The sequence below is a fragment of the Ruditapes philippinarum genome, unplaced genomic scaffold (assembly GCF_026571515.1).
Source record: "Ruditapes philippinarum isolate M1 unplaced genomic scaffold, ASM2657151v2 ctg2709_1_1_1_1, whole genome shotgun sequence".
NCBI lineage: Eukaryota > Metazoa > Mollusca > Bivalvia > Venerida > Veneridae > Ruditapes > Ruditapes philippinarum.
In genome coordinates, this window is record NW_026860156.1 from 105,399 (window position 1) to 130,782 (window position 25,384).

The 25,384-nt window shown below is 31.0% G+C and overlaps 1 protein-coding gene across 4 annotated transcripts in view; it reads left to right on the forward strand.

Moving 5' to 3' along the window:
- LOC132759065 (CAP-Gly domain-containing linker protein 1-like) overlaps positions 1-24,983 on the forward strand; it is a 108,907-nt gene extending 83,924 nt beyond the window's left edge. For all 4 annotated transcript variants that reach the window (XM_060750787.1, XM_060750789.1, XM_060750790.1 and 1 more), the window contains 8 exons: positions 74-294; positions 3,286-3,526; positions 5,943-6,104; positions 19,864-19,937; positions 20,482-20,580; positions 21,032-21,151; positions 21,870-21,967; positions 22,330-24,983. In XM_060750787.1, the coding sequence (XP_060606770.1) occupies positions 74-294; positions 3,286-3,526; positions 5,943-6,104; positions 19,864-19,937; positions 20,482-20,580; positions 21,032-21,151; positions 21,870-21,967; positions 22,330-23,365 (2,051 nt within the window). In that variant the 3' untranslated portion in view covers positions 23,366-24,983. The remainder of the gene's footprint in view (positions 1-73; positions 295-3,285; positions 3,527-5,942; positions 6,105-19,863; positions 19,938-20,481; positions 20,581-21,031; positions 21,152-21,869; positions 21,968-22,329) is intronic.
- Positions 24,984-25,384: the final 401 nt, after the last annotated feature.

Below are 25,384 nucleotides of genomic sequence, written 5' to 3' on the forward strand. Positions count from 1 at the left end.
GAAAGTAATATTAATATATCATCAATTAAGATAAAGCATTGTAATTATATGTTCATCATTATTTTTGCTTCAGATCAAAATCGTAACAAAACGAGTAAATGCAAGAAGGATTCCAAAGAGAAGAACAAGCCCCCAGAAACAGTATTAGCTGATGTACATACAAAGGAAGTACAAAGACTTGAGGCCCTGTGTGAGTCGAGGACAAAACAACTTAACATGGTGAAACTTCAGTTACAGACAAGTAATCTGGCTTTCGATGGCATGTCCTGTATTGTCAACTACCTGGCTCATGATGTAAGTTACAGGTGTATTTGTATACTTCAAAATAATAAAGGTTATATCATGCACAAATACTTTGAATTAATAATATTAAACAGTCTTGTCAGGTGTAAAAACAAAAACAAAAAAGCAAGTAGATGCAATTTAAAATGTAACAAATTACATTTTGTAATCTTGAAAAAATCAAATCATAAGTTTTCATCAGTAATGTTTGCACTTTATTATAAGGCAAATTTGATAAATACAAATAATTATGTATCTGTTTCTAGTTCATATAACATTATTACCTTTATTGATTTAGTTTAAAATTAGTATGTTGTGTTCCCAGTAAAAATGGCTTAAAACAGGGTTGTTTGATTGTCAATTGATTTTTTGTCGAGCCGAGAGCTCAATATAGCTGTCACAATGGTGGTTCAGTGTATGTACCAGTGTCTGTCCACCCAATTATACTTGTCCAGGTTGTAACTCAGAATTTAAATAAGTTAGTACAAATGTTCACAATAATGAGACGGCGTGTCATTTGCAAGAACCTGTGGCGCGGTCAAAAGTCATACTTTAAGGTCAAATGCAAAAGAATGGTCCCAAACAGCCTGTCCGCACCATAACTCTATCACTAATTGGTGGAATTTCAAATTACCTTGCACAAATGTTCAACATCATGAGACGGTATGTTTACATGCCAGAACCATGTGACTAGATCAAAAGCTCAAGGTCATTATTAAAAGTCAGATGTGAAAGCGGGCTCAACATGTTGCCCTTGGGCATCAAGTTACTTTTATATTTCTTAGCTCTTTATACACAAAGATGATAAGTAATATAGTACTTAATAAGTATGTTCATTACATCATGAAATGATTGTCTACATTTAAGTGTTTTCATATCAAAAGATGTGCATTATATAACCTTTATCTGAATGATTTATGTGAATTATGATATATCATCCATGCTTCTGTTATTTGTTTTATGATTTAAGTGAATTATGTAATATATTCAATGCTTGAGTTACTTATTATTTGATTTAAATGAATTAAGTATTGTATTCCTTGCTGCAGTTTAAATAAAACAATTCTACATTTATTTATCATTTATGTTAATGCACTTCTTATGTTTTAAGAATTGATTTGAATTTCAGTGTGACCATGACATAGTGTTACCCAATTGCTTTTGTAGCTTTAAAGTTATTACTGTAAAAATCTTCGAGATTTGTGGTAATGAATTATTGGTGAATAATGACGGTTAAGATTTAATCAGCCTGAAAGGTTTTTGATTGAAATGATTTTGTCTGCAGTTACTATAATAATCTGTTGGGAAGTGGTTGGGGGAATTATAGGAATATTTACTGAATGTTAAAATAGAAATGTCAACTTTCTATCATGCTTTAAATTTGTGGTTAAATTGAATGATTTTGGCGCAGTTACTTATAGAAAGGTGTTTTTGTTCTGATGTGATTGCCAAATATTACTGAAAGTGTCAAATCATCTTAAATACTGTGGCAATATAAATTTACAAATTCAATACCAATCTTTTGCATGTTTTAACAGAAATTAATGACAACTGTTGATATATTTCTCTTTTCCTTATATAATTTGCATTAACAATAGCTTAATATAAATGAGAAAGTTCAAGAATAATACACAAGAAGACATTTTCATAACTTTTTCTACAAATTTATCTATAAATTATGACTGCTCCTGCATAATCTTTTTGCAAAAATGAAATCCGAAGTCAAACAACAATGTAGATTAACAAAATGGTATTCACAATTAACTTCCTTATAAGCACTTAAGAATGGAACTAAGAGAGGTAACTAGGATAATTTAAGCCCTCATATATGTTAAAATATATCGAGTTCATTTGATTGCTTTAAAGCTGTTACTTTTTTTTCTCATGAGAAAATTTGAGTATTTTAAATGCTAATATGATAAAAAAAAGTAAACTTTCAGACATAATGTTTCAAGTTATCTTATCTAATGTTTGGTAATAAACACAGTTTTTCTTCGCACATTGGTATTTTTAATGCATGTTGCATATCTTGTAGTATTTATGAGACAAAATTTTAAGATTTTAATCATGTTATTTCATTTTTTTATGATATGAAAAACATAAAGTTTTTAAATATTGATGAAACTTTTTGATTTATCTTAAGATTTATTGTCAATAAAATAAGAGTCTTGAGAAAATTCTGTCTTCTTTTGGAAAAAAAAGAAAATGAGGAACATTTATGTTTATGTTACTTTGGCTGACCTCTGCATGTAAACTGCTTAATAGCTTTTGCTGAGTCTTTCTTACTAGGGAAGAGCAAGGCCAGGCAACAAAATCCCTGCAGTCTGATTATGTTTTTTGTTTCTTTTATGGCACTCCGGTAGCTCAATTTTATAATTGTCTTAAAGAAATCTTTAAACTACAAAGATATAATTTGCCTAATGTTATAGACTCTTAGCTTTGGTTTACATGATTGTCAAAGGCTAATGTGATTATACTTAATTTGCTTATGAACCATTTAGGCTAAATAAGCATCTAACATTTCACACTTAAAAACTAATAATAATAAAAGAGATAGTCCAAATTTGTTTAGAAATTAAAGCTGATAACAGTTATTGAGAACCATATTACAATTATTTTCTTTATGGATAAGGTAGAAGACTTGTATCTAATTTTGCATGAAGATTTAATGAGTTTCAACTTTGCAATATGTAGTTGAAACAATTTTAACATCCGCAGCTTGATGGGTTTTCGTGCCCCGTACTTCTTAAAGAAATGGAATGTCTCAGAGAAGAGCAGGCGGTTGACAGTGGCATTATATGTGCCTTGGAGGGCCATAAAACAAGTCTTGAGGAGATAGTTACACATCTTAAAGTGCAACATAAAGAATATTTGAATAGTTTGGAGGTGGAAACAGAAAAATCCCTGCAGTACCAGAGAGAGTCTTTAGAGAAAGAGCACCAGAGGGAGCTAAATTCCAGTGAGTTTTTATTATGTTGTGTGTTTTTTATTTTTTTTCCGCAGCTCGATGGTTTCTCAGCCCCACAACTTGTTAAAGAGACAGAAAGCCTTAAAGAAGAGATTAACAATGAGAAAACTCAAATAACAGGGTTGCAGGAACAAAAGTCCAATCTGGAAGAAATAATCGCAAACCTCAAGGAGCAGCATAAAGATTATGTAAATAGTCTCGAAGCTGAGAGTGAGAAATCACTGAAATATCAGAGAGACACTTTAATAAGTGAACATCAGGATATGATGCGCGTCTGTGAGTCCAATTTTCATTTTCCCCTAAAATTTTGTACCTCATGTAAACATAGAACTAACATTTTTTGGTAGAGGTGTTCTATAAAAATCTTGTAGAAATCTAGAGAACTAACACTTTGGTCCTATATCTATCTCATAGTAACTTGGTAATCTAACAAATGGTAGAATTTTGTTTTGTTTGTACCTTGTATTACAAGATTTCAGTCTTTCTGTCTCTTTCTTACCTTGTAAGCCAGATGTTAGCGAGGACATTAGGCTTTTTGTCCTCAGATACAAAACAAATCTGTCATTAATTATGTGACAGTTTAGTGGAAGACTTAATGACTAAGAAGATTATTCATCTACTACTGGTCAGTTGGTAGTAACTTACTAAACTTGGTTAGTCCTAGAAAAAATTAAGGGGCACTTATCCTTTCGTTTAACTGAAATATAATCACAAGCACTGGAACATTATAACATGTATAATAGTCAAAACAATAGATACATTAAACAAACATTAGTCTTTGGCACAATTGCCCTACTCTTTAGGTCCAATGAGAAGGCCTGAATTTGAAATATTCTGCCAGTCTATTTTGCAATAGAGTTTATTTAACCAATAATTTTAAAGTAGCATCTGTGTGGATAACTTGGTGCAAGACTAATTATTAAGTCAGACACTAGCTCCTGTGTCACTCTTCCGTCTATTGGGTGGTTTAGCTTTACCACTACCAACACAAAGGCTATCAAGTCTTTTACCATTTACTCAATAATTGCATGTGGAGAAGTTGATAATGAGTTACTTGTAGAATAAGACTCATTCATCATCCAACTAGAGCAGTTAACTGTCAGCGAATGATGTTCACATGAACCTGTAACCTGTAAGGTAAAGAATAAAAAAAAAAAAAGAATTAGGCACCAAAATAGCTTAAAATCTGTTACTGCCTTCAAAACTGTAGATATAACTGCTATTATTTCTCTCTTTAACATTTTTATTAGTCTTTATGTTCTTGTGTTCCACTGGTTTTGGGAATTTTTCATATATTAATTTATGTACTCATCCAAATAATTATATTCCTGTATTGTAGAATTCAATATTAGATAACCTATAATGTGTAGATATCATTTAATGAAATACAGTAATTTAAATGATTTTAGTATACTTTCAGTCCATGGTTAACTTTTTATAAAACTTCAATAAAATAACATTATCCACTTTAAACTTTCAAGAGAAAAAGTAGAATATTTTGACCAGGAAATTATTAAGATACTTAATATAGACTTTGATATTACATTCTTCAAAACTTAATATTCTTACTATAGCTATTTTACAGATTTTCAGTATAACAAAGGGAAGTAATTGTAATATATTTGTATTGCTTGATATGTAAGAGTTACCTTTTCTTAGTTGTACCGTTCCAGTATGATGTGTATCAAATGCCACTCAGATAAGATAGGAACCTTGTAGATAAAGAATTTGATAAAGGAATCAACCTAGATAGTTTCATAATTAAACATCTATATCAATTTAAACTACTCACAGAAAGTTCAAGTTTAATGAAATGATTTAAGCGTCACTGACAAAACACTGTGTTATCTGATTGCATTTTTTATATGAAATTCTATGATTATTTACTGTAAGTCTCTGAAGGAACATTGATAAATTTTACCCACTATGTTCTTTCAGAATGCCATGGATTGTATTTTAAATAAAGCCAAATTGATTGTAAGTGATGTATAAAGTAAAAAAAAACAGGGGATGTTTAAAGTAAAAACAGGTGACAGTTTTGTTAGTTTACTACATCAGTTTTAACATCATTTTGTGACTGTTTCACATGAAACAATAGGCCAAATTCTTACAAAAACTGATTTTTATCTGGCTAATATTGTATACTTGCTAAGACTAATTATAGGTCTTTTAGCAGATTTTCAAGAAGTGATGCCCACCCACTAAAACTAAATGGGACTGTTTATAAATGGGTACAAATGACACTTTGTTTATAGGGGATTTATACAATCAATACTGTGCATTTTTACTGTAATGTAGAATTTGAATTAAAACACATTTTGACTATTGTATCTGTCTCTTTACTTACTATACAACTACAATAATCTTACACTGAGCTGATTCTCTTTTATTTTCATACCATCTTCATTTAAAAACAACAACATGAGATATTTAGCGTGTTTGTACCTTCATTTACCCTTGATTGGGTTGATAGGGTAGAGGTCACAGAATCTAAAAATAGATTTTTCTACTTTGCTTCATACAAATGTCATAATTTTTTTTATATTTGTCAAATAAGCATGGACTTTTAACACAATGGTATATTCTTGTTTTACATAATAATTAAGTATGTAATGTCAATTTTCCCTCCCTTTCATCTTATTTTCTAAAAGAGTGTACAAATTGTGTTATATTTTGATGATTTGTTTTACAGTGAAAGAACAGAAAGCGTCAGAGATAAATGAGATAAGAAAATCTCACGAGGTATATATAGCCCGGTTAGAAGAAGAACATGCTGTTGCTGTAAAGAAGTTGCAGTTTCTACATGGTGAAAGTATCAAAACACTACAGACCAAACAAGAAAATCAGATGGAAGGTATATTATTTTGTAATAAAAAAAACCCATCTAGTGTTGTTCTGTATGTCATTGTTTCATAGAAGCAGTTAGTTAATTGTGTCTTTGAGATTATTGATCTTTTCCTTTATGAGTTGAAGTTTCTTTCGACTGTTGAAAATGATATGGGTTCAAACCCTGTCAGGGGCAAGTTGTTGTTTCCTTGAGCAAGAAACTTTACATTCATTGCTTTAAGTACTCGTTGGAATTCAGGAACAGATTCAAATGATTCAATAAGTTTATAGCTTCCAACACAAACTAAAATAAATTTGTATAAACTAAAATGATATGAATGTGTTTTATTCATATGCCTGTAAAAGAATAGAGGACCACTGTCTGTTGACTATAGTACAGTATTTGTGGCACTGTCATGGATAGACTAACCAGTGTAATGCTGACACCATTGTTTTCATTATTCTACTGGATACATCCCTATGTGTAGTCTGGCATCAAGATAATAATATTGAATATTGTGTCAGATAGCAGAAAAGACATGTTTTCACAATTTGCTTTGAAAGGGGACATAAGAGATGCAAGACTGTTTCATTGTGTTGTTTGACTAATTTAGTTACTTCCCTTGGCAAAAAAAATAAATGAAATAAATTAATGGAAAATGTTAAAAAAAATAGTAATAAGAACATTACTTAGCAAGTTTGTCCAATATTGCATAAATGTATATATACATATATATATTTTAACAAAAGCATTTTATTGGGTGATAACAAATTTAAATGGGAAAAAATTGAATGCATTGAAAGAGCCTGCATTTAAGTATAATAACATCTAGAAAAGGTAAAAATATTACAAAAGAAATCGATGAATTTTAAAATTCCAGACCAATAAAACCTGGTTTTTATCAAGTTTAATGTTTGTCTTGAAAGCCAAGTGACATACTTTAGTCACCTATTCTTGTGATAAATCATATAAAATGTGGGGAAATTATCAATATACAAGATTTATGTAGAAATTATGGGCTTTATATCATTATGATAGGCTGTAGGGGCATTATCTTCAGAATAGTCAGTGTCAATAAAACTGATGTTTGGAGACATGTTCTGATTGAATGTTTAAATCCTGATTAAATACAGAAGATTCTAATATAATAATTGGGAAAACATTATATTTACTTACATATTAAATCCCTGCTGATTTCGTGTAGGGAGGCATGTCTTTAGTAGCCCATTGATTGTAACCTTAAGCCTGTTGGCAGCAGCTGAATATAGCCTCTCGACCAGAGCATACTTAGATAAACCAGCACAGCATATCCGTGCCCTCAGATCATGGTCTCAACTGTTCACTATTCAGTCAATACATATTTTCAAATTTTAACTGATAACAAGCGATGACAATGTAGGAAAAGTGAAATGTATGGTCAAGAGTGCACTAACTTGATAGCTGGTCAGTAGCATGGCCAAATTATGCTTAAATTCCCAGTTCTTAGAAAGTTTTAAATTTGCAGCACATGCATAATGTTTTACTTGTGGGGAATTAAATTTCTGTAAAGAAAAATGGTCAAAAAGAAGAAATGACCAACTGCTTTTTGGTGTATTACATGAAGCTTTAAGATTATATTGATAAGTCTAAATAATATGGGTATTGTAAAGTAACTGTTTATATATAGCTTGAAATAATATAAGTAATGAGTGTCAAAACAATAAAGATAAAGTATTCCACTAAGATGTAAAATAAGTATCAGAATCATTTAAGACTTTAGTTTGTTAGATTGAGAGTTCTCAAAATTTATGGTTGAAATGGCTGCTGAGATACTATCGTTTTACATGAAAACACGATCCTTAAAAAGGATATTCTATTTAGGCCCCTAGCCAATACGCCTCCCTCACCCCAGCTTTAATGTGTAGAACATTGCTTTATTCCATAATATTTAATTTTACTGTTAAAAATCAAAAATTTTCCTAAATATTCCCCTCAAATAAGCCAACTGGTATTTTTGCAGATGATAAAAAAGGCCTATTAAAATGCATTGGTTTTCTAATCAATATAAAGAACAGGTTTCACTTTCAAGCATAAGGGAAAGTTGTTAGACATGTCAGGGCTTTAAATTTCACAGCGGTTTAATAAAATCATTCGCTATCTATCTTTATTCTAAAACGTAGGTGTCGATTAATTATCAGGCACTAAAGTACAGTTGATACATTGTAATCTTTTTATGTAATATTTACATATCTAGTTAGATACTTCATTGGTTAGGTTATTCAATTGAATAGAAAAATGTACATATTAAATTGATTTCCACTTCACAGGCCAATGTGGGAATGTTAGGTAAATGAAATCTATACAAGATATTTCTTTAGATCGTTAAAGAAATGGATCCCACTGTATATTTATATTCAAACACCTGTCATAGATTCCATTTACATTTTAAAACTTCAGTTTAAATTTTCAAAAAATTTCTTTAAAACATGATTATTACAAATCCCATTGTTTTTCCTTTGAAGTGACAGCTTAATTGAAACTCGGAAAACCTATACTGAAAGATATATATGAATATATGAAATGTTAAAATGATTTTATCCAAAATTTAAATAAGAAACTTAAATTTTGATTTAGAAGACTTTAAATACTATCATCAGATATTTCAATATCTGTCTAACATAATTATAATATTCTTAAATGCCATGCGATATACTTGCATGTTGTCCCTTGTCCATCCACATTTAGTTTTGTTAACACTAGTGGTCACATTTTTGATAGATGCCTGAATTATGGATTTCAGTGCAAAAGATTCCAAAGGCTAAATTTTATATAAATGAGTTAGTTTAATCAAAGTGCCCACATTTGCCTGTAATGTTGAGAAGGAGAAGATGCATTCAGCGTTCCTTCACCAGCAAAACTTATCTGTCATCATTATACATTGCAGTGACAATATAACCTTTAACTATAACCCAACCAAAAAAAAATAAGTAAATAAAATCTAAATAAATAGAATTTATAAAATGAATAAATAAAAGCAATAGAAAAACAAATTAATGATGAATGTACTGACCAAACAAGCATCTTTCTTTTTGCAAAATGAAAAGTACATATTAAAGAGGATTGTTTTCGTTTATGGTCTTATATTTGCCAAATTATGCTGATTGACAATTTTTTTATTTCATTGTCATTGACCTTCAAGACATTTGGAAATTTAAATATCATGACTGTACTAACATAGGATTAGTTTCTCTATAAATATGTAAGGTAGAGATTTTATACAAAAATGTTTAGACCCCCTGTAAGTTGAACTATTAGAGATAATTGTTAGAGTCATAATCACTGCCATATAAATGCTATAATTCAACTTTTATCATCTTTAGTCCCTATATGTCAAGGGTGTAGGTAAAATTTATCTCGTTTTGAAAGAGATATTTTTAAGAGATAAGTTTATGTTTGGTTTAATACCTGAACTGATTGGGAAAATCAAAGGACAGCTGCAATTTACACATATTTGAAGAAAAGTCAAATGATCTTGGTATACTTATGCAAATACTGTAGTAAATAGGGATTTGGAACACAGAAATTACCGCAAGGCAGCTGAACATTATGTATGGCTAGAAAATACTTGTAAAAATAAAAAAAATAAAAATCTCTTATTATCTTAATTATGTAATGATGTATCTGCTTAGTAAAAATTATTTTTTCTGCCTTATGGTCTTAAGTCAATTCTGTACTTAACAGCTTTAAGTTTTCTATTTTGAATGTAATTGACTGTAGTATAACTTTAAAAAAATACATCAAAAATATTTTAGACTTTCCATATCTTTTGAATGAATGAAATTAGAGTGCTTTAGATGATAGGAATTGATATAACTAATTTATTGGTATGCAATTTCAGTAAAAATAAAAATGAACAGTTTTACTCACAAATTAACCTGCAGCTACCAGAATTAACCCGCAGACGGACATAATTATGTACCTTTGTGCAATCTGACTAATTTTCAGATCTACTTAATTATTTCTTGCATGTACATCTGATTCAAAATTGTGAAAGCTCGATAATCATTGGCTTTTTGAAAGGTCACACAAAGGTGACCTCCTATTGGTGCCTGTCAGATCCTAATGCATAGCATTAATTAGAAGCTTTTTACCTTTGTGCAATTTAACACAAAGTTTTTTTTCTTTTTGCTGTTTAATTTTAGCATTTTAATATCGAAGATATCAGTTCAAAATTCAAGTATGTCTAGTCTGTTTCACACATTTACCTACATGGTAAAAGTTAATATAGAAATTGTTTCATGGTCTATTAGATATTGATTGTGTACCTATGAAGAACTGAGGTAAAGCAAACACTGGCATTGATTTTAGCAGGGTTATGTACAAGGAACCTAACTAATTACCACCTTTAATAATTAAACATTCATGAAATCTCCTGGTCATAATCTTCATCTATTGCTGTAAAATACTAGAAAATCAAGGGAACACATTTTACAGAGACTTCAGACTTGTTGCTTACTGAAAATAGACCATTGATTCACCAATTAATCCTTGCCATGCTAAATCTGTTGAATGGACTTGCACATTTTTCAATCTGGACAAAACCATCAGTTTAAGGGAAAATTTCAAAATATATCTTGGATGAATGTCACAGATGTACTGGCTAATCTTGCTATGCACATGTTGCATGGGTAAACTAAGTTTCCAGTAAAACTTTTCCAAGTAGATTATGATAATTATCATTATTCAAAATCTAGAAAGTCTTAATCTTTACTAATATTGATTATATGATTTTTGCTAGTTGATCTAACAGTTGAGATTGTTTCATTTTCAATGCTTGGAAAACCTTTTGTGAAAACTCGGGCTCAACAAATTTCATCCCTTTACAGTATTATAAGTGGCTAGGATTCTTCATCACCTTTGGGTCTTTAAGAATTTCATGGTTGGTGTAATAGAATTCCTTTGTCATATTTAATGTCTTGTTTTTACTGATTTCATCAGATGAAAAAAGCAACAGTGCAAGAGTGAGGGGAAAATTTAATCTTTACCATCTCTCTATATGATAAAGTCTAAGAGTATCTTCTTGTTCTGTTGCTCTTTTTCTAGGAAAAATATCTTTATTGCAGAAAATTTAACCTGAAGAAATACAAGGATTAATGAGTTCTGATTTCTTTTATTTTCTTTCTTGCCTTTCTTTTTGCTGGTGATTCATGAGGAAATGGAAAGGATGTGATAGAAACCTTTTTTTGATTGGATGTTATAAATTTTGTTTGAAAGTTTCTGAAAATTTAAAGAATAGAAATTTTTTTTAGGAACATACATTTTGCAAGGACATTCCATATAAAGGAAGTGGTTTTATACTTTGATGTTAAATGGAAGCATTTACAGGAAGATATTCCTAGTTCGAAGTCTGTTAATATGAGATTCTTGTAAAAAATGTTCGATTAATTTAAACATTTTTTTTTTTTAAGAATTTATTAAAGCTTCAAATAATAAATGTTGCATCTGAATATTAATTACAGGTTGATTGCAATTATTAATGTTACCAGTACTTTGAATAACTGTTAAATTAATGCATTGAACCCAGGAAGAGAGACATTTGAGAAAACTGACACCTTTTACAATGGATTAAAAATAATGAAACCTGAGTACTTCCTCCACCAGTAAACTGGAAAGTTGCCATATGACATAAACAATGTATGTATTAAAAAGAAAAAAACAAGAAACTGCTTAAAATTGATGCAAACCTTAGGTACCAAATGACATAGTCTAATGTAGTACTTGATTACTAATAAAAATGTAGTTTGTATTGAGGTGAATAAATCAGGCTGCCTCAGATCATTAAATGTCATAAATTGCAACATTGGCATTGTCCCAAAACATTTTATATATAGATAATTGGTTCTATTTCAATTTATATATGTAGGTGTCCAATGTATTGAAAATCGAAACATTATTTTTGATAGTATCATAATTATAATCTACTTGGTATTGGGAGAATTAAGTCAAAATAAAAATATTGAATTTTGTCACAAAAAATCAAGTGGTTTCAATTTAAGTTTAAGTTAGACAGTCACTTTGGATATATGTCTTGTTTCGACTGAATGAAAATTGTGCTGATAAATGGACATGAAAGTGCGAAGTTGCAGAAATTCTGATATTTGATCATTATGATATTGGAATTAGCTGTAAATATTTATTTATTGTTGGACATCCCACTGTGGACATTATAGAAATTCTATAAGTCTGTTTGCTTATATTTGATATTCTTACTAAAGTTAAAAGTCAATTTTTGCTTTAAATCCCAGTGCTAGTATAGTACTTTTGTTTGTGTTTGTTCATTTGTTAGTTTCATGGATTTTCATTCATCCAGGCATCATGTGTACTGTGTAGCATTTTGGTTAGGATACAGTATTGACATAGGCTGAATATACAAACATATCTTATATTTGGACCTCTAGGCAATTTGGACTAATTAGGAATACTATATTAACAAAGGTAGAAATTAGAAATGCTACTGAAATATTGATAAGGATTTACTTGATCACTTACCTGATCCATTGATTGAAGAAATTGTAATGTCAGTCAGAAGGGAATTCTTTAGTTTGATTAATAATAATGAGTTTGTTATGAAGTTGTTTAATGGTATAGTCTGATTTTATTGACCTGTCAATTATGAATACATTATAGCACTCATTTACATATTCGATCCCACTTCGGTTTTTTCCGTTTATTTTACGAGAATTAATATGGGGTGTATCACTTACGTTTGGAAAACTCTCACTAGATTAATGTAGGTTCTTGTAACATCCGCAATAGCACAGTCGGTTAAGTGATTACCTAATGCATGAGGGGTCCGAGGTTCGATCCCCTTTTTAGCTCACCTGTCAAAGTGACAGGGTGAGCTTTTGTGATCGCTTTTCGTCCGGCGTCCGTCCGTCCGGCGTCCCGTATCCGTCGTCCGTAAACTTTTACTTTTAAACGACATCTCCTCATATAACCGCTGAGCCAATTTCATCCAAACTTCACAGGAATGTTCCTTGGTGGTGTCACCTTAAAAAATTGTTCAAAGAATTTAATTCCATGCAGAACTCTGGTTGCCATGGCAACCGAAAGAAAAAACTTTAAAATATCTTCTTTTAAAAAACCATAAAGAGCTAGAGCTTAGAGATATTTGGCATGTGAAACATCTTCTAGTGAGTGTCTACCAAGTTTGTTCAAATAAAAGCCCTGGGGTCAAAATTGGCCCTGCCCCAGGGGGTCATTGGTTTTCCCTATATGCATATAGTAAAAACTTAAAAAAATCTTCTTTTAAAGAACCCCAAAGAGCTAGAGCTAAGATATTTAGCATGAAACATGTTCTCATGTGTGTCATACCAAGTTTGTTCAAATAAAAGCCCTGGGGTCAAAATTGGCCCCGCCCCGGGGGGTCATTGATTTTCCTATATGCATAGAGTAAAAACTTAAAAAATCTTCTTTTAAAGAACTCAAAGAGCCTATGGCTAAGTTATTGAGCATCAAAACATGTTCTAATATGTGTCTACCAAGTTTGTTCAAATAAAAGCCCTGGGGTCAAAATTGGCCCCGCCCCAGGGGGTCATTGATTTTCCCTATAATGCATATAAGTAAAAACTTAAAAAAAATCTTGTTTTAAAAGAACCAAAAGAGTTTAGAGCTAAAATATTTAGCATGAAAACATGTTCTAATAAGTGTCTACCAAGTTTGTTCCAATAAAAGCCCTGGGGTCAAAATTGGCCCCGCCCCGGGGGGTCATTGATTTTCCCTATATGCATAGAGTAAAACTTAAAAAAATCTTCTTTTAAAGAACCAAAAAGAGCTAGAGCTAAGATATTTAGCATCAAACATGTTCTTATGGGTGTCTACCAAGTTTGTTCAAATAAAAGCCCTGGGGTCAAAATATTGGCCCCGCCCCGGGGGGTCATTGATTTTCCCTTATATGCATATAGTAAAAAGTTAAAAAATCTTCTTTTAAAGAACTCAAAGAGCTATGGCTAAGATATTCAGCATCAAACATGTTCTAATAGGTGTCTTACCAAGTTTGTTCAAATAAAAGCCCTGGGGTCAAAATTGGCCCCGCCCCGGGGGGTCATTGATTTTCCCTATATGCATGATTGTAAAAACTTAAAAAAATCTTCTTTTAAAGAACTCAAAGAGCTATGGCTAAGATATTTAGCATCAAACATGTTCTAATAGGTGTCTACAAAGTTTGTTCAAATAAAAGACCTGGGGGTCAAAAATTGGCCCCGCCCGGGGGTCATTGATTTTCTTTATATGTGTTATAGCAAAAACTTGAAATCTTCTTTGAAAAAACCCAAATAGCTAGAGTTTAGATATTAAGCAAGAAACATCTTCTAGTAAGTGTCTACCAAGTTTGTTCAAATAAACAGCCCTGGGTCAAAACTGGCCCGGCCCCAGGGGTGTCATTGTTTTTAACTATATGTGTATAGTAAAAACTTTAAAAAAATCTTCTTTTTAAAAAGCCCCAATGAGCTAGAGCTTAGATGTTTAGCATGAAAACATCTTCTTATGGGTGTCTACCAAGTTTGTGCAAATAAAAAGCCCTTGGGTTAAATTGGCCCGGCAACGTTGGGGGGGGTGGGTGGGGGGGCCTATATACAGGTGAGCGACTTCAGGGCCATCATGGGCCCTCTTGTTTGATATTGTTTTTTAGACTTATTCTTTCTTATTTTTAAGTATATTTTAATGAAAATGGTCAAGCGCTTGCAATTTGTCTACACGGATATGAACCAACTAAGAAACACTGAATTGTCACATTTTATATTGTATAATTAACTTTATTGATTTTAATCGGAATGAATTTTCAGTATTAATTCTTGTTATATACAAATGTATAGTGTTTACAAATGGTGCAAAACATACTAAAAATGGAACCAATCATATCTTAAAAAACATGTAGAAAATAGTTATGAAAAAAAATACTGGACATACTCTGTCTCGATCCTACAACACGTTGAACATTCAGTAAAATATACCAGTGGTTTACCCTATTGCACTATAACGGTCAGTGTAACTAATTCAAAATAACAAGATGAATTTAATCACATCTTACTGCGCACATCTCACGGAATTTACCGAACATTTATCGAATATTAATATATTCTGTGCATTGACCGTATAATCAGTATGGAATTGACAGGTTAATAAAATCAAACAATACCATCAAAAAGAATAATTTCTTGTGCTATTTTCATGGTGTTAAATTGAGTTTCTAAGCATAAAATAGTCATATGGTCAGAATTTCACATGCGGGTTATTTTGTTCGGGCTTTGGGTTTTTTGTTTTAAAAATTTCAGTTTTTTTTTTGTATAACATTTTAAAATAAATCTTTTAAAATTTCAGGGTCACTTTTTTTATCTTTTTTTTAAAGGCCCCTTTAAAACATATTAGAAATGGAAAAAATATTTTTGGGCTGGTTTCCCCCTTTATTTTTTCCAAATTTAACAGTTTTCCCCCTCCTCTTTTTCCCTTTTCCCTTCACTCTTAACTTTCCTGTAAAAAAGAGGTTTCAGTTAAAAAAATTTTTCTTTAATACTGAATTTTTTTTATTTGCCCTCATTTTGGGGGGAAAACCTTAGATTTTAAAAATTTGATGAAGTGGTCAGTTTTACTGATCTTTTATCTAAATATACCAGAAAGTTTACTTACTTGTTTGACACTAATTACCTCATATAGTAAAGTTTAGAGTTAATTTAGGTTTCATTTGACAGATTTATTAAAAATCATATTTTGGTATTATATTGGTTTGGGAAACAACATGTAAATGAATGGAGAGGGATACAAATTGTTGTATTCCCTTTGTGGCTGAGGGGTTGCCTTTAATGGTTGAGGCCTATGAATTGCAAATTGCAGCCACTGTTTATCCCTGCATGGACTTAAAAGGCAACTAAATTGGTTTGAATTACTGGAGTCTATGCATTTATGTTAGCTTCCACAGGTGAGGTGGTTTTGACCGCTGGAGTTGCTTTAAGTTTGTAACACCCAAGGTTAGCCAAAATCATCTTTCCTGTTTCAGCGCCACATGACCTAAATTGTGTTGGTGCACTGTAAAACCAAACCAAATAACAATCAAAATAAATTATTGTATCAGCGGATAACAATGCTGCAGGATAAAGAAACAAATTGTAACAGGTTTTAAAAAAAAAATCTTATTTTTTTAGTGCCATCTTGGATGAAATAATACGCTGAATAATAAGAAACGGGCTTGGTTTCTATAAAAAAATGTGTTTCTTTTATGATATAAGTGAAGAAAATAAGACATTGCAAGCTTTTATGGTTATTGTACCTGTTGGGCTATATAATAAGGATAATTAACCTTTATTCAGTAGTACTCATTTATATTACCTTACCTGCATTCCAAAATGATGAATTAAGCATTTCATGCACAATCATTGAATGGCACTCATCCCTAAATTGAGTCAGAACAATTGAATTGATAAAGCCAGTGGTTCATCAGCATAACTGCTGGATAGATTGTTAGATAAGCATTTTACTGAAGACAGGAATATTTTACTGTTTTAGAAATCTTCTTCATTTTCCTAAATTTGAATACAAAATGATGCCATTATTTTTTAAACGTAAAGGTAAGATTTTCTAGCAATTATGTAATTGATTTACATTATATCAATAAGTCTATGTCTTTCAGATTTTTTATTTTTTACTAATTTACTAATTTATGACCTAAGTTAATGATATAACTTATTTCTTTGATCATTCAATCTCATTTAGAAATTTACCATCATAAATCTGTGGTATTTAATAAAGTTTTTTTTTTTTTTTTTTTTTTTTTTTTTTTAAATAAGTTGCTGCTGAGTAATGGTAAAACTTAAGTTTTTTGCAGGCATAGGAAATTATTCACACATGTATTTATATATTTAACTGGAGATGAAATTTCTCGTGTTTAAAATGGTAGAAAAATTTTAGCATTCAGGAGGTATACTGAATTTTAAAAGGTTTTCAATAGGTGGCTTTTTAAAGTATCAATATTATTTTGAAAACATGAGATATTTTATTGATATTTTTAATTTCATTCATAGTTTTGGCAAAGTGAAAAGTTTGATAAATGAAGCTTCAATAAACTTTATATATAAAAGTTTATGAAAATATAAAAGTTTTCCGATTTATGAAAAAAATCTTGCCATATTGTAAAAGTAAGAAGTTAACTGAAGTATTGGTAAAATAAAGGTCTGTATTTAAGCCTTGGTTGTCACTGCGGTTTGTCTGATGGAATGTGGGTAAGTGCTCAAGAATCATTTATAATAGCGGGAAAATTTTAAGCTATTATGTAAGTTGGACTTAAAACCCAGACATATAAATAAAGAAAGTTATTCATGTAATTGATGGAGAAGAATAAGTATCTATAGAAGATACATCAATGAATGCATGCTTGATTAAGAAAGCACCAAAATCTGTATGCTACATGATGATTGTTTGATCAAATTGTATAATGAAAAATTGTTGCTGGCTTGCCAACATATCTCTATATTTTATTACTTAAGGCCAGCAACAAGCTGAATCTTTTACACATAGTTTTTCCTTTCCTTTGATTAGAGTTTTTATTTTCCCATATATTTACATGATTTAAGATTTTATGCAGTAAATGGATATTCGGTGGTGGTAGTTTTCACTCCGGATCATGGCAGTATACAGCCACATTGAATTAACCAGAGCCACGGCATCGTTCTTGGGCCTGCTGTACCAGTTGCCTTCACTTTCACAAGAAACTGGTTACTTCTGTACATGCAAGAGCAGAGGTACTGTACTACAAATGACTGTAGAAAGGATTTCATGATCAATCACAACAAAAGTACCCTGCACCGTCTGGGAATCAAACCCAGGTCACCTGATTCACAGTCAAACACTGTACCTATTTAGCTAAGTGAACGGCATGCTTTACTTTTGAAATCTTTCATATTATATATTTGAATTTGAAAAACATGCAGTGTTGAACTTTTAACAGGATGAATTATTCACAGACAGAAATATTTAACATTCTTTCTTTTGATTTCAATATCACATTTGTTCATAAACCCACCTATACAAGCTTCTTATGTAAATGTTGTTATGTTTGTTGACAAATACCAAATAAAAAGGCATAATGCCAAAGAGAAGTTTTTATCTGAAGCAATATAAATGACTGCTCCTTTCACTATATTTGTAGATATAGGACCTATAGTCAGCTGTATTTCTGTGTAGATTGCTTTAACATTGATCTGTAGAGTGAATCTAAATCAGTGAAATGTAATTGAAGGGTTAACCTGTGTCAGTCAAAATTTAAATGGATAAATAGGTTCAAAGTGGTTCTTCTCAAATAAGATTTTTTTTTTATAATTGGACGATCACCATCTATTATAATATAAATTGATTTGAATTTATATTTTTTTAAAATATCAGCTGTTTGTAAAAGGAATAAGGCAGTATTTTGGATTTGTAAGCTTTCTTTTTTGTATATGGGAATTATGGTTTTGGATTGAATATTACATTAGAAGTTTTGCAGTGGATTAAAAGTGATTTTCATGGTTAGTGAGTTATCAAGTGTAGATTTAATGTATAGTTTACATTATGTTTTAAGCAGTATTTATTGTATGATGATGAGCTAATCTTATTGAAGGATGTACAAATTGAAATTATATGTCATGTAATGGGGGTGAAAAATTAAAGGTCTTACAAAATGCTTTATGTTTGCATTTGGTAAAGATACTAAGCATTTTGCACTGATCTCTAAGGTGTTGAATATCATTTCTTAACCACTGATCCTTGGTAAAGAAGAATTTAATGGTGAATAAACTATTTAAATGAAATAGCTAGATACTGGAGTTTGTAAGGTAATTGTTTGAATGGACTTTGGAAAACAAAATGATGAAAATGAAGCCAGACTTGAAACTGACCTATTCAGGCAGTGATAGTAGTGAAGAAATTAGTGAAGAAATTAGTGAAGAGATAAGTGAAGAAATTAGTGAAGAAATTAGTGATGCATTAAGTGATGATAATGATAATATAAGAGACATTGTTGATAATAGGAGAACAGCTGATGTAAATGGAAATACTAAACCAATGTATGATGTTGTTAGAAAAATGAGAGGTGAGTATTTAATCATTGGTGATCGCTAAGTTCTTGAAAGCCTTTTGAGCTAATTATTAACTTGATGTAGGTGATTTCACTGTCAGTTATGGGGACTTGACTGAAATGAGGTATTTGTTGTCTAATGTCTTGTTACTAAGACATTAATTGTTGTCTTATAATTTTGTTATTTGATGGTATATACAAATAGATGTGTTACTGGTTTTCATAATTCATTTAGATTATCATATAACATTACACTTATTACATGCTTTTCATCATCAAAATAATTTTTTCACAGTAGCCAAACTTAAATTTTAGATGCAGAAGAAAAAAGCAAAGATTTTTTTGTAAATATTACAGAATTATTCTTAAGCATGAACACATTATGTCATGAAGGAAAGCAACATTATGTGGCAAAATACTTCAAAATGCCTGAAAACCATAAAAAATGCATGGAATGAATAGAAAATTAGTTTGTTTTGCATGCTAAAAAAATCACATATATTTCACTGGTGGACACCAACTGTAATATTTTCACTTGTGCCTTCACCACTTGCGAGAATATTGTATTAGGTTTTCTCTCTTTGAAATATTTTTCGATCTTAACTGCAAAACAAACAAAATTTTGCTTTTTTTAACTCAAGGGAGGTAACTCAAATTCTCTTAGCAATGATTTTATATCAGTTCTCTCCCTTTGTCTATTTTCAGAGCACCACAAACAACACCAAGACAAGTTGGAAGAGATAACTGGTAGATTTGACAGCATTAAACACTCACTCTCGGTAAGTTGCTCATTATAAAAATTAATTCTTTTAACTGTTCTCACTTACTATGTCTGACACATTAAACTTGAAATATTTATAAAGAGTGAGCGCAAAGCTCAGTTGAAATTTTAGGTTTAGATAATGAATAGGTTTGGCCTAACAGAGCTAGTCTATATAATGTTTCTTTATTTTCATTATTGTCTTTGTTCTTTCATGCTTTCCACTGTTAAGATTCACATGTCTTATTTAGATTAACATTCTTGGATATTTATAATTTAAAAAGTAGAACTATGTACATTACAAATGACAAATGAGCCGCGTCACGACAAAACCAACATAGTTGGTTTGCGACCAGCATGAATCCAGACCAGCCTGCGCATCCTTGCAGTCTGATCAGGATCCATGCTGTTTGCTATCAGTTTCTGTACTTGTAATAGGGTTTGAAAGTGAACAGCATGGATCCTGATCAGACTGCGCGGATACGCAGCCTGGTCTGGATCCATGCTGGTCGCAAACGCACTATGTTGATTTTGTCATGACACGACTCAAATAACAATTACAGGAGAAGGTAGAGACATTACGCAGTGAATGTGATAGATTACGAGACAGAGCACGGTCGTGTGAGGAAGCCTTACAAAGAGATTCAGACTTTAAAGTTCAGGTAAAATTTATACGGTTTCATCTTTACTACTTTGTCATTGTAAAAACCCTTGACATGGTGATATCTAATACCTTGTCGCCACTTGGTTTTTCAAAGAAAGCACAGATTTCCTCTTGAACCACTACATGCCTGTTTGGTATTATAAAACTTGAATTTGTACCAATAATCTTTTCTCCTTAACTTAGTTTGCTGGCACAGTTCAATAGGGAGATCATCCTAAAAGTAATGTAAGCGTAGCAGGGTTCGATCCTCAAGATGATATTTCAAGTGTATATGTGCCAGGATATTACCAAAACTGTGTTTAACAAAAAATCAAAAAAAAAAACAAAAGACAAACATACACACAACTACTATCTTTTTTTGGAGAAATTATGTTGCTTTCAGAATAATTATTGCTGGAAAAGCAAAAAGAAATTAAGAAGTGTATCGAATATTGTTGTTTTAATTTCAGTGTGCCCTAGCACCGTACAAGAATCTACCTCAGGAGATTGAAAGCCTTAAAACAGTACTGGAGATGAGAAATGATGAAATAAGTAAACTACGCAATACAAATACTGAACTCAAGAAAAAGGTATAACACATATTTGATATGTTTTAATATATATCAACAATTAAATCCATTTTATAATGTGTTTGTGTCTTATACGTAAGTTGTTAAAACCAAGATGACTGGGTTTATTACTGTCAAACAGAGTTGTAACCAGCGATAGTATGAAACATATCAATTTTATCTCTTAGTATCTTTGCAGTGTGCAGACATGCACTTCAATTGATTTGGTAGTCAGTGTAACTGAAAATGGCAGTATTTTGCATTCATATTTTCAATATTGTTTAATAAAACTTCCTTCTAGATAAATCGTAAAAGAAAGTGCTAGATAAATCGTAAAAGAATAATGGGAGCGAACATTAACGCATGGCATTTAAGAGATCATATATCCAAAGATATAATGATTTTATAAATCATAAATGTCTAACAATGATGAAGACTTTACATTTCTAAATTGATTTTGAAGCAAGGAGTAATAATTGCAGCCCTATTTTTAGTGCTTTAAAGACATGCAAGTCAGCACTGTTGACACAGTCTGGCCAGGCCTCCATTTTATATTTTGAATTTGAATCTTTTGAACAAATGATAGTTTCAATTCAAAGAAAAAGAAGTAATGTTAAACAACCGGTTTTGAAATTGATTTTTGAGATTTAAATAGGAATTCCTCTGCTTTAACTGGAAAATTCAATCATCAAAATTTTAAAAAATGTATTCTAATGTGTTAATTACATAATTATTGTAGCTTGAGGAACTGCCCATTGCCCAGGAGAAGATTATAGGTCTTCAACAGAAGAAAGAAAACCTGGAAGCCATAATTAGTATGAAAACTGACCATGAAAAGTAAGTTCAAAATAAACATTCATAACTGATACCATCAAAAATCTGTTATGAATTCAACATTTTCTTAAGATGTTTTAATTGCCTCAAGGTTTTGTAATTGCCTTAAGAATTTAGGAAGATTCTATAACAAGGTGATCTTTTCTTTTTGACATTAAATGATGAATATTTTCAATTATAAAAAGAAAAATCTTTTTTTTCCATGTTTAAATCGTTGAAAAAAATTTTATCATTCAAAGAAACATTTAATTGATGTGCTGAGCTCTTCTTAATATTCATGATACTATATCCAGTACATATCATGAAGTGATGTATTTAAAAATATGTGCTTTACTCATTTAAATTATTGTAATATGATATTTCAGAGTTCTTCATGAGAGATGTCAAAACTTGATGAGAAAGTATGATAAAGAATCGCGTGCCAATAAGAGACTGTCTATGGAATATGAAGAACTTATGTGGAAACTTTCAGAATCTTTTAGTGAAACAGACTTAGGTTCTCAAGAAGCTCTGTTTTATCAGAAGCTTGGAATGTCACCAACTAGTGGCGGGGATTCTATGGGTCCATTAAGCTCCCCTGGTATGGGTCGTAAACTGCGCACACCACCAGGGTCTGAGAGTAGCCCGTCAAGGAGTCCTGGTTACAGACGTACCCTATCTTCTAGTGTAGATGATAGGGATGAGAAAAAATTAAAGCGTAGATCAGGTAATTATTTACTTGATGAGAAGAAACATCGTGCCACTAGTCCTTTAGCCAAACAGAACCCACTTACACAGTCCTGGTCCCCTGGTACACAGGATGAATCACCAATTCGCACACAGAAAGGACGGTCAGGAAATAAGATGTCACAATCATGGTGTGTTGATATGGACCCATCCGATAATTTGTTAGATTCTGAAAGTAAAATTCCCCGCAGTCATTCAAGTATGGACAAAAGTAATAAACGGAGAGCAGCATCTGAAGGACCAGAAAACGGGGAAAATAGTGACTCTGACAAAGCTTTTGTTTCGCTTAATGATTCAAACAGTTCACGTGAACTTAATGAATCTGGACTCTCGGATAGTTTGAGATCTAACGGGATTTCAGAGGCGGTGGAAGTGCCATCTGCCTCAACGCCTAAATCAGAGAGCAAAAAAGTGAAAATGCAAACAAGTGATGTGTTCAATGAAGAAAATAAAGTAAATCCGGTGTCAGAACATGTTCAGACTAATGTAAATGACTCGATTAAAGTTCAAGATAAATCAAGTGTTAAAAATGAATTGAACACATCTGGACAAAGTGCAAGTTTGTCATCTAACACTGTATCTTGTCCAGTTTCAAAACTGCCAACAAGGGTTGATGAAAAAACAAGTAAAGATGGTAAATCTGGGAAAAGTCATAGTACAGAAACAACAGTGTAAACTTAACACCTAGATGTGCTGTCAATAATGCTGAATGTATATGATATGATAATAAACTGAAATAGAAACTAAGTTATGATTATGAAAAAAATCATGGCCTAAGTACCAATTACAGATGCTATGTTAAGCATTAGATTTTTTTTCCTCAAGAATATGTTACAATTTTAATTTCTTTTTGACAATGCTAAAAAGATATGTAAATTTTGATGATAATTGTTTTAATAGTATCTTACCTTTAAAACATAAAAGAAAAAAGGAATGAATGTAACATTCCTTATCTAGCTGACCATAAAAGAACCACTTGTGAGTCTGTAGAAAACGAATATTACAAAAAACAACTCACCCAATTTCTCAGATGACAGACTTTTTCCTAATAGGGACCAATTCTTGCATATTTTATGATACAGTACTTCTTTATGCTGATTATTCATCAGGTATGCAAATGTATATTGTTATGCTATTTTGTATGTTTAATGTGTAAAATGCGGTATGAAATATGAAATAGGCAATGGAAGAACTAGTCCAAACTGGTTGTCTGCAATGGAAGAAATGGTCCGAACTGGTTGTGACTGGCCATTAAATCAACTAAGGTTTAATATACCTAATTCTGTAAGCTTCATATCTATAGAAAGTTAATAAAAAGGTAAGTACTTGAATATAATATCATGAAAACAAATGCAATGACTTTTTATCTGTGAAGAACACAGTTTCTGGTTTAAAATGCAGAAGATATATGAATGAGGGTGAGGATTAAAATGAAGTAATTTTATGTGCCAAATACATTTTGTATTGTACTAGACGTGTATATCGTGCATGATCATTGAGTTTTACAATTTTTTTCCCATTTTATAACTTCTAATACCTATATAAAATCATTATCTATTTATGGCATATCTATATTCTCACATACATGTTCATACAGTGATCAGAGAATTCCAGTCTTAATGCTGCAATATATCAATTAGAGCTTTATCAATCACTGCCGCGGAAAACATTATCTTATATGCCTGGGGTAGTTGGTTTATATTTACAGTTTTCATAATGTTAAAGGGATGTAGTGACAAGCAATATATAGCCAAACTTACTACCATAGACATTCTTTCTACATTTTGTAAAGTATGATTTTTTTCCAGTGTTTAAATTTGTTGTGTTACTTTGATTCATAAAAAGGCCAACTGTCAAGAAAAAGGGACTTGACTCTCTTACAGATTTGACAACAGTTAAGGAGTCAATTTCAGTAGGAATTAAGTTTATGTATTAAAATCCAATTTAATAAACATTCTGTGTTAAAAAGGAACTGTTGATGACTTAGAAAGTCATGTCAAGATTTGTTTATAATGTAACAATTTAAGTAATAACACTATTATAACAGTATGTAGAAAATTGTCAAATCATAAGAAAAGGGCATCAGAAATATAAAAACTTACCTCATTTTTATTTGTCTCCATTTCAATGTATGTTTGTCTTTAAAATATCATAGAATATACTGTGTTTGTTATATTTCTGCTGACGAAAACTCACTATATACTACTTTTACCAGGTACATATATATAATATATTGATGAACTCGCAAGGTAGTGATGCAGGTGAAATGCCGCTATCATTTACTTATGTTGAATTTTTTTTTTCCTGAAAAATATTTAATTTCAATTAAAACTATTATAACCTTTTTTCATGTATGTTAAATAATTTCTTTGAAACTCAATGAAAATTATTTATGCATTAAACATTAAGCATATGTGTAATTTTGAGCTTGCCATGTAATGCTCCCCACATTGTGTTTAGATTATTTTTCAATTCAGGAACTATGTTTCGTTTTGTTGTATTGTATATAGCAATTATTTATATTTGTTCTAATATATTTACTGTAAAGCTGTTGACGTTAGAAAATTTTGCTGTAAATAAGAAATTGTAAATACAAGAATATTATATATAAAATATGTGTAAGTGATTTTTCTTTCTGGGTTCTCATTATGGAATATTGTTGTGCTATACTATTATGATGTGGTAATTTACATT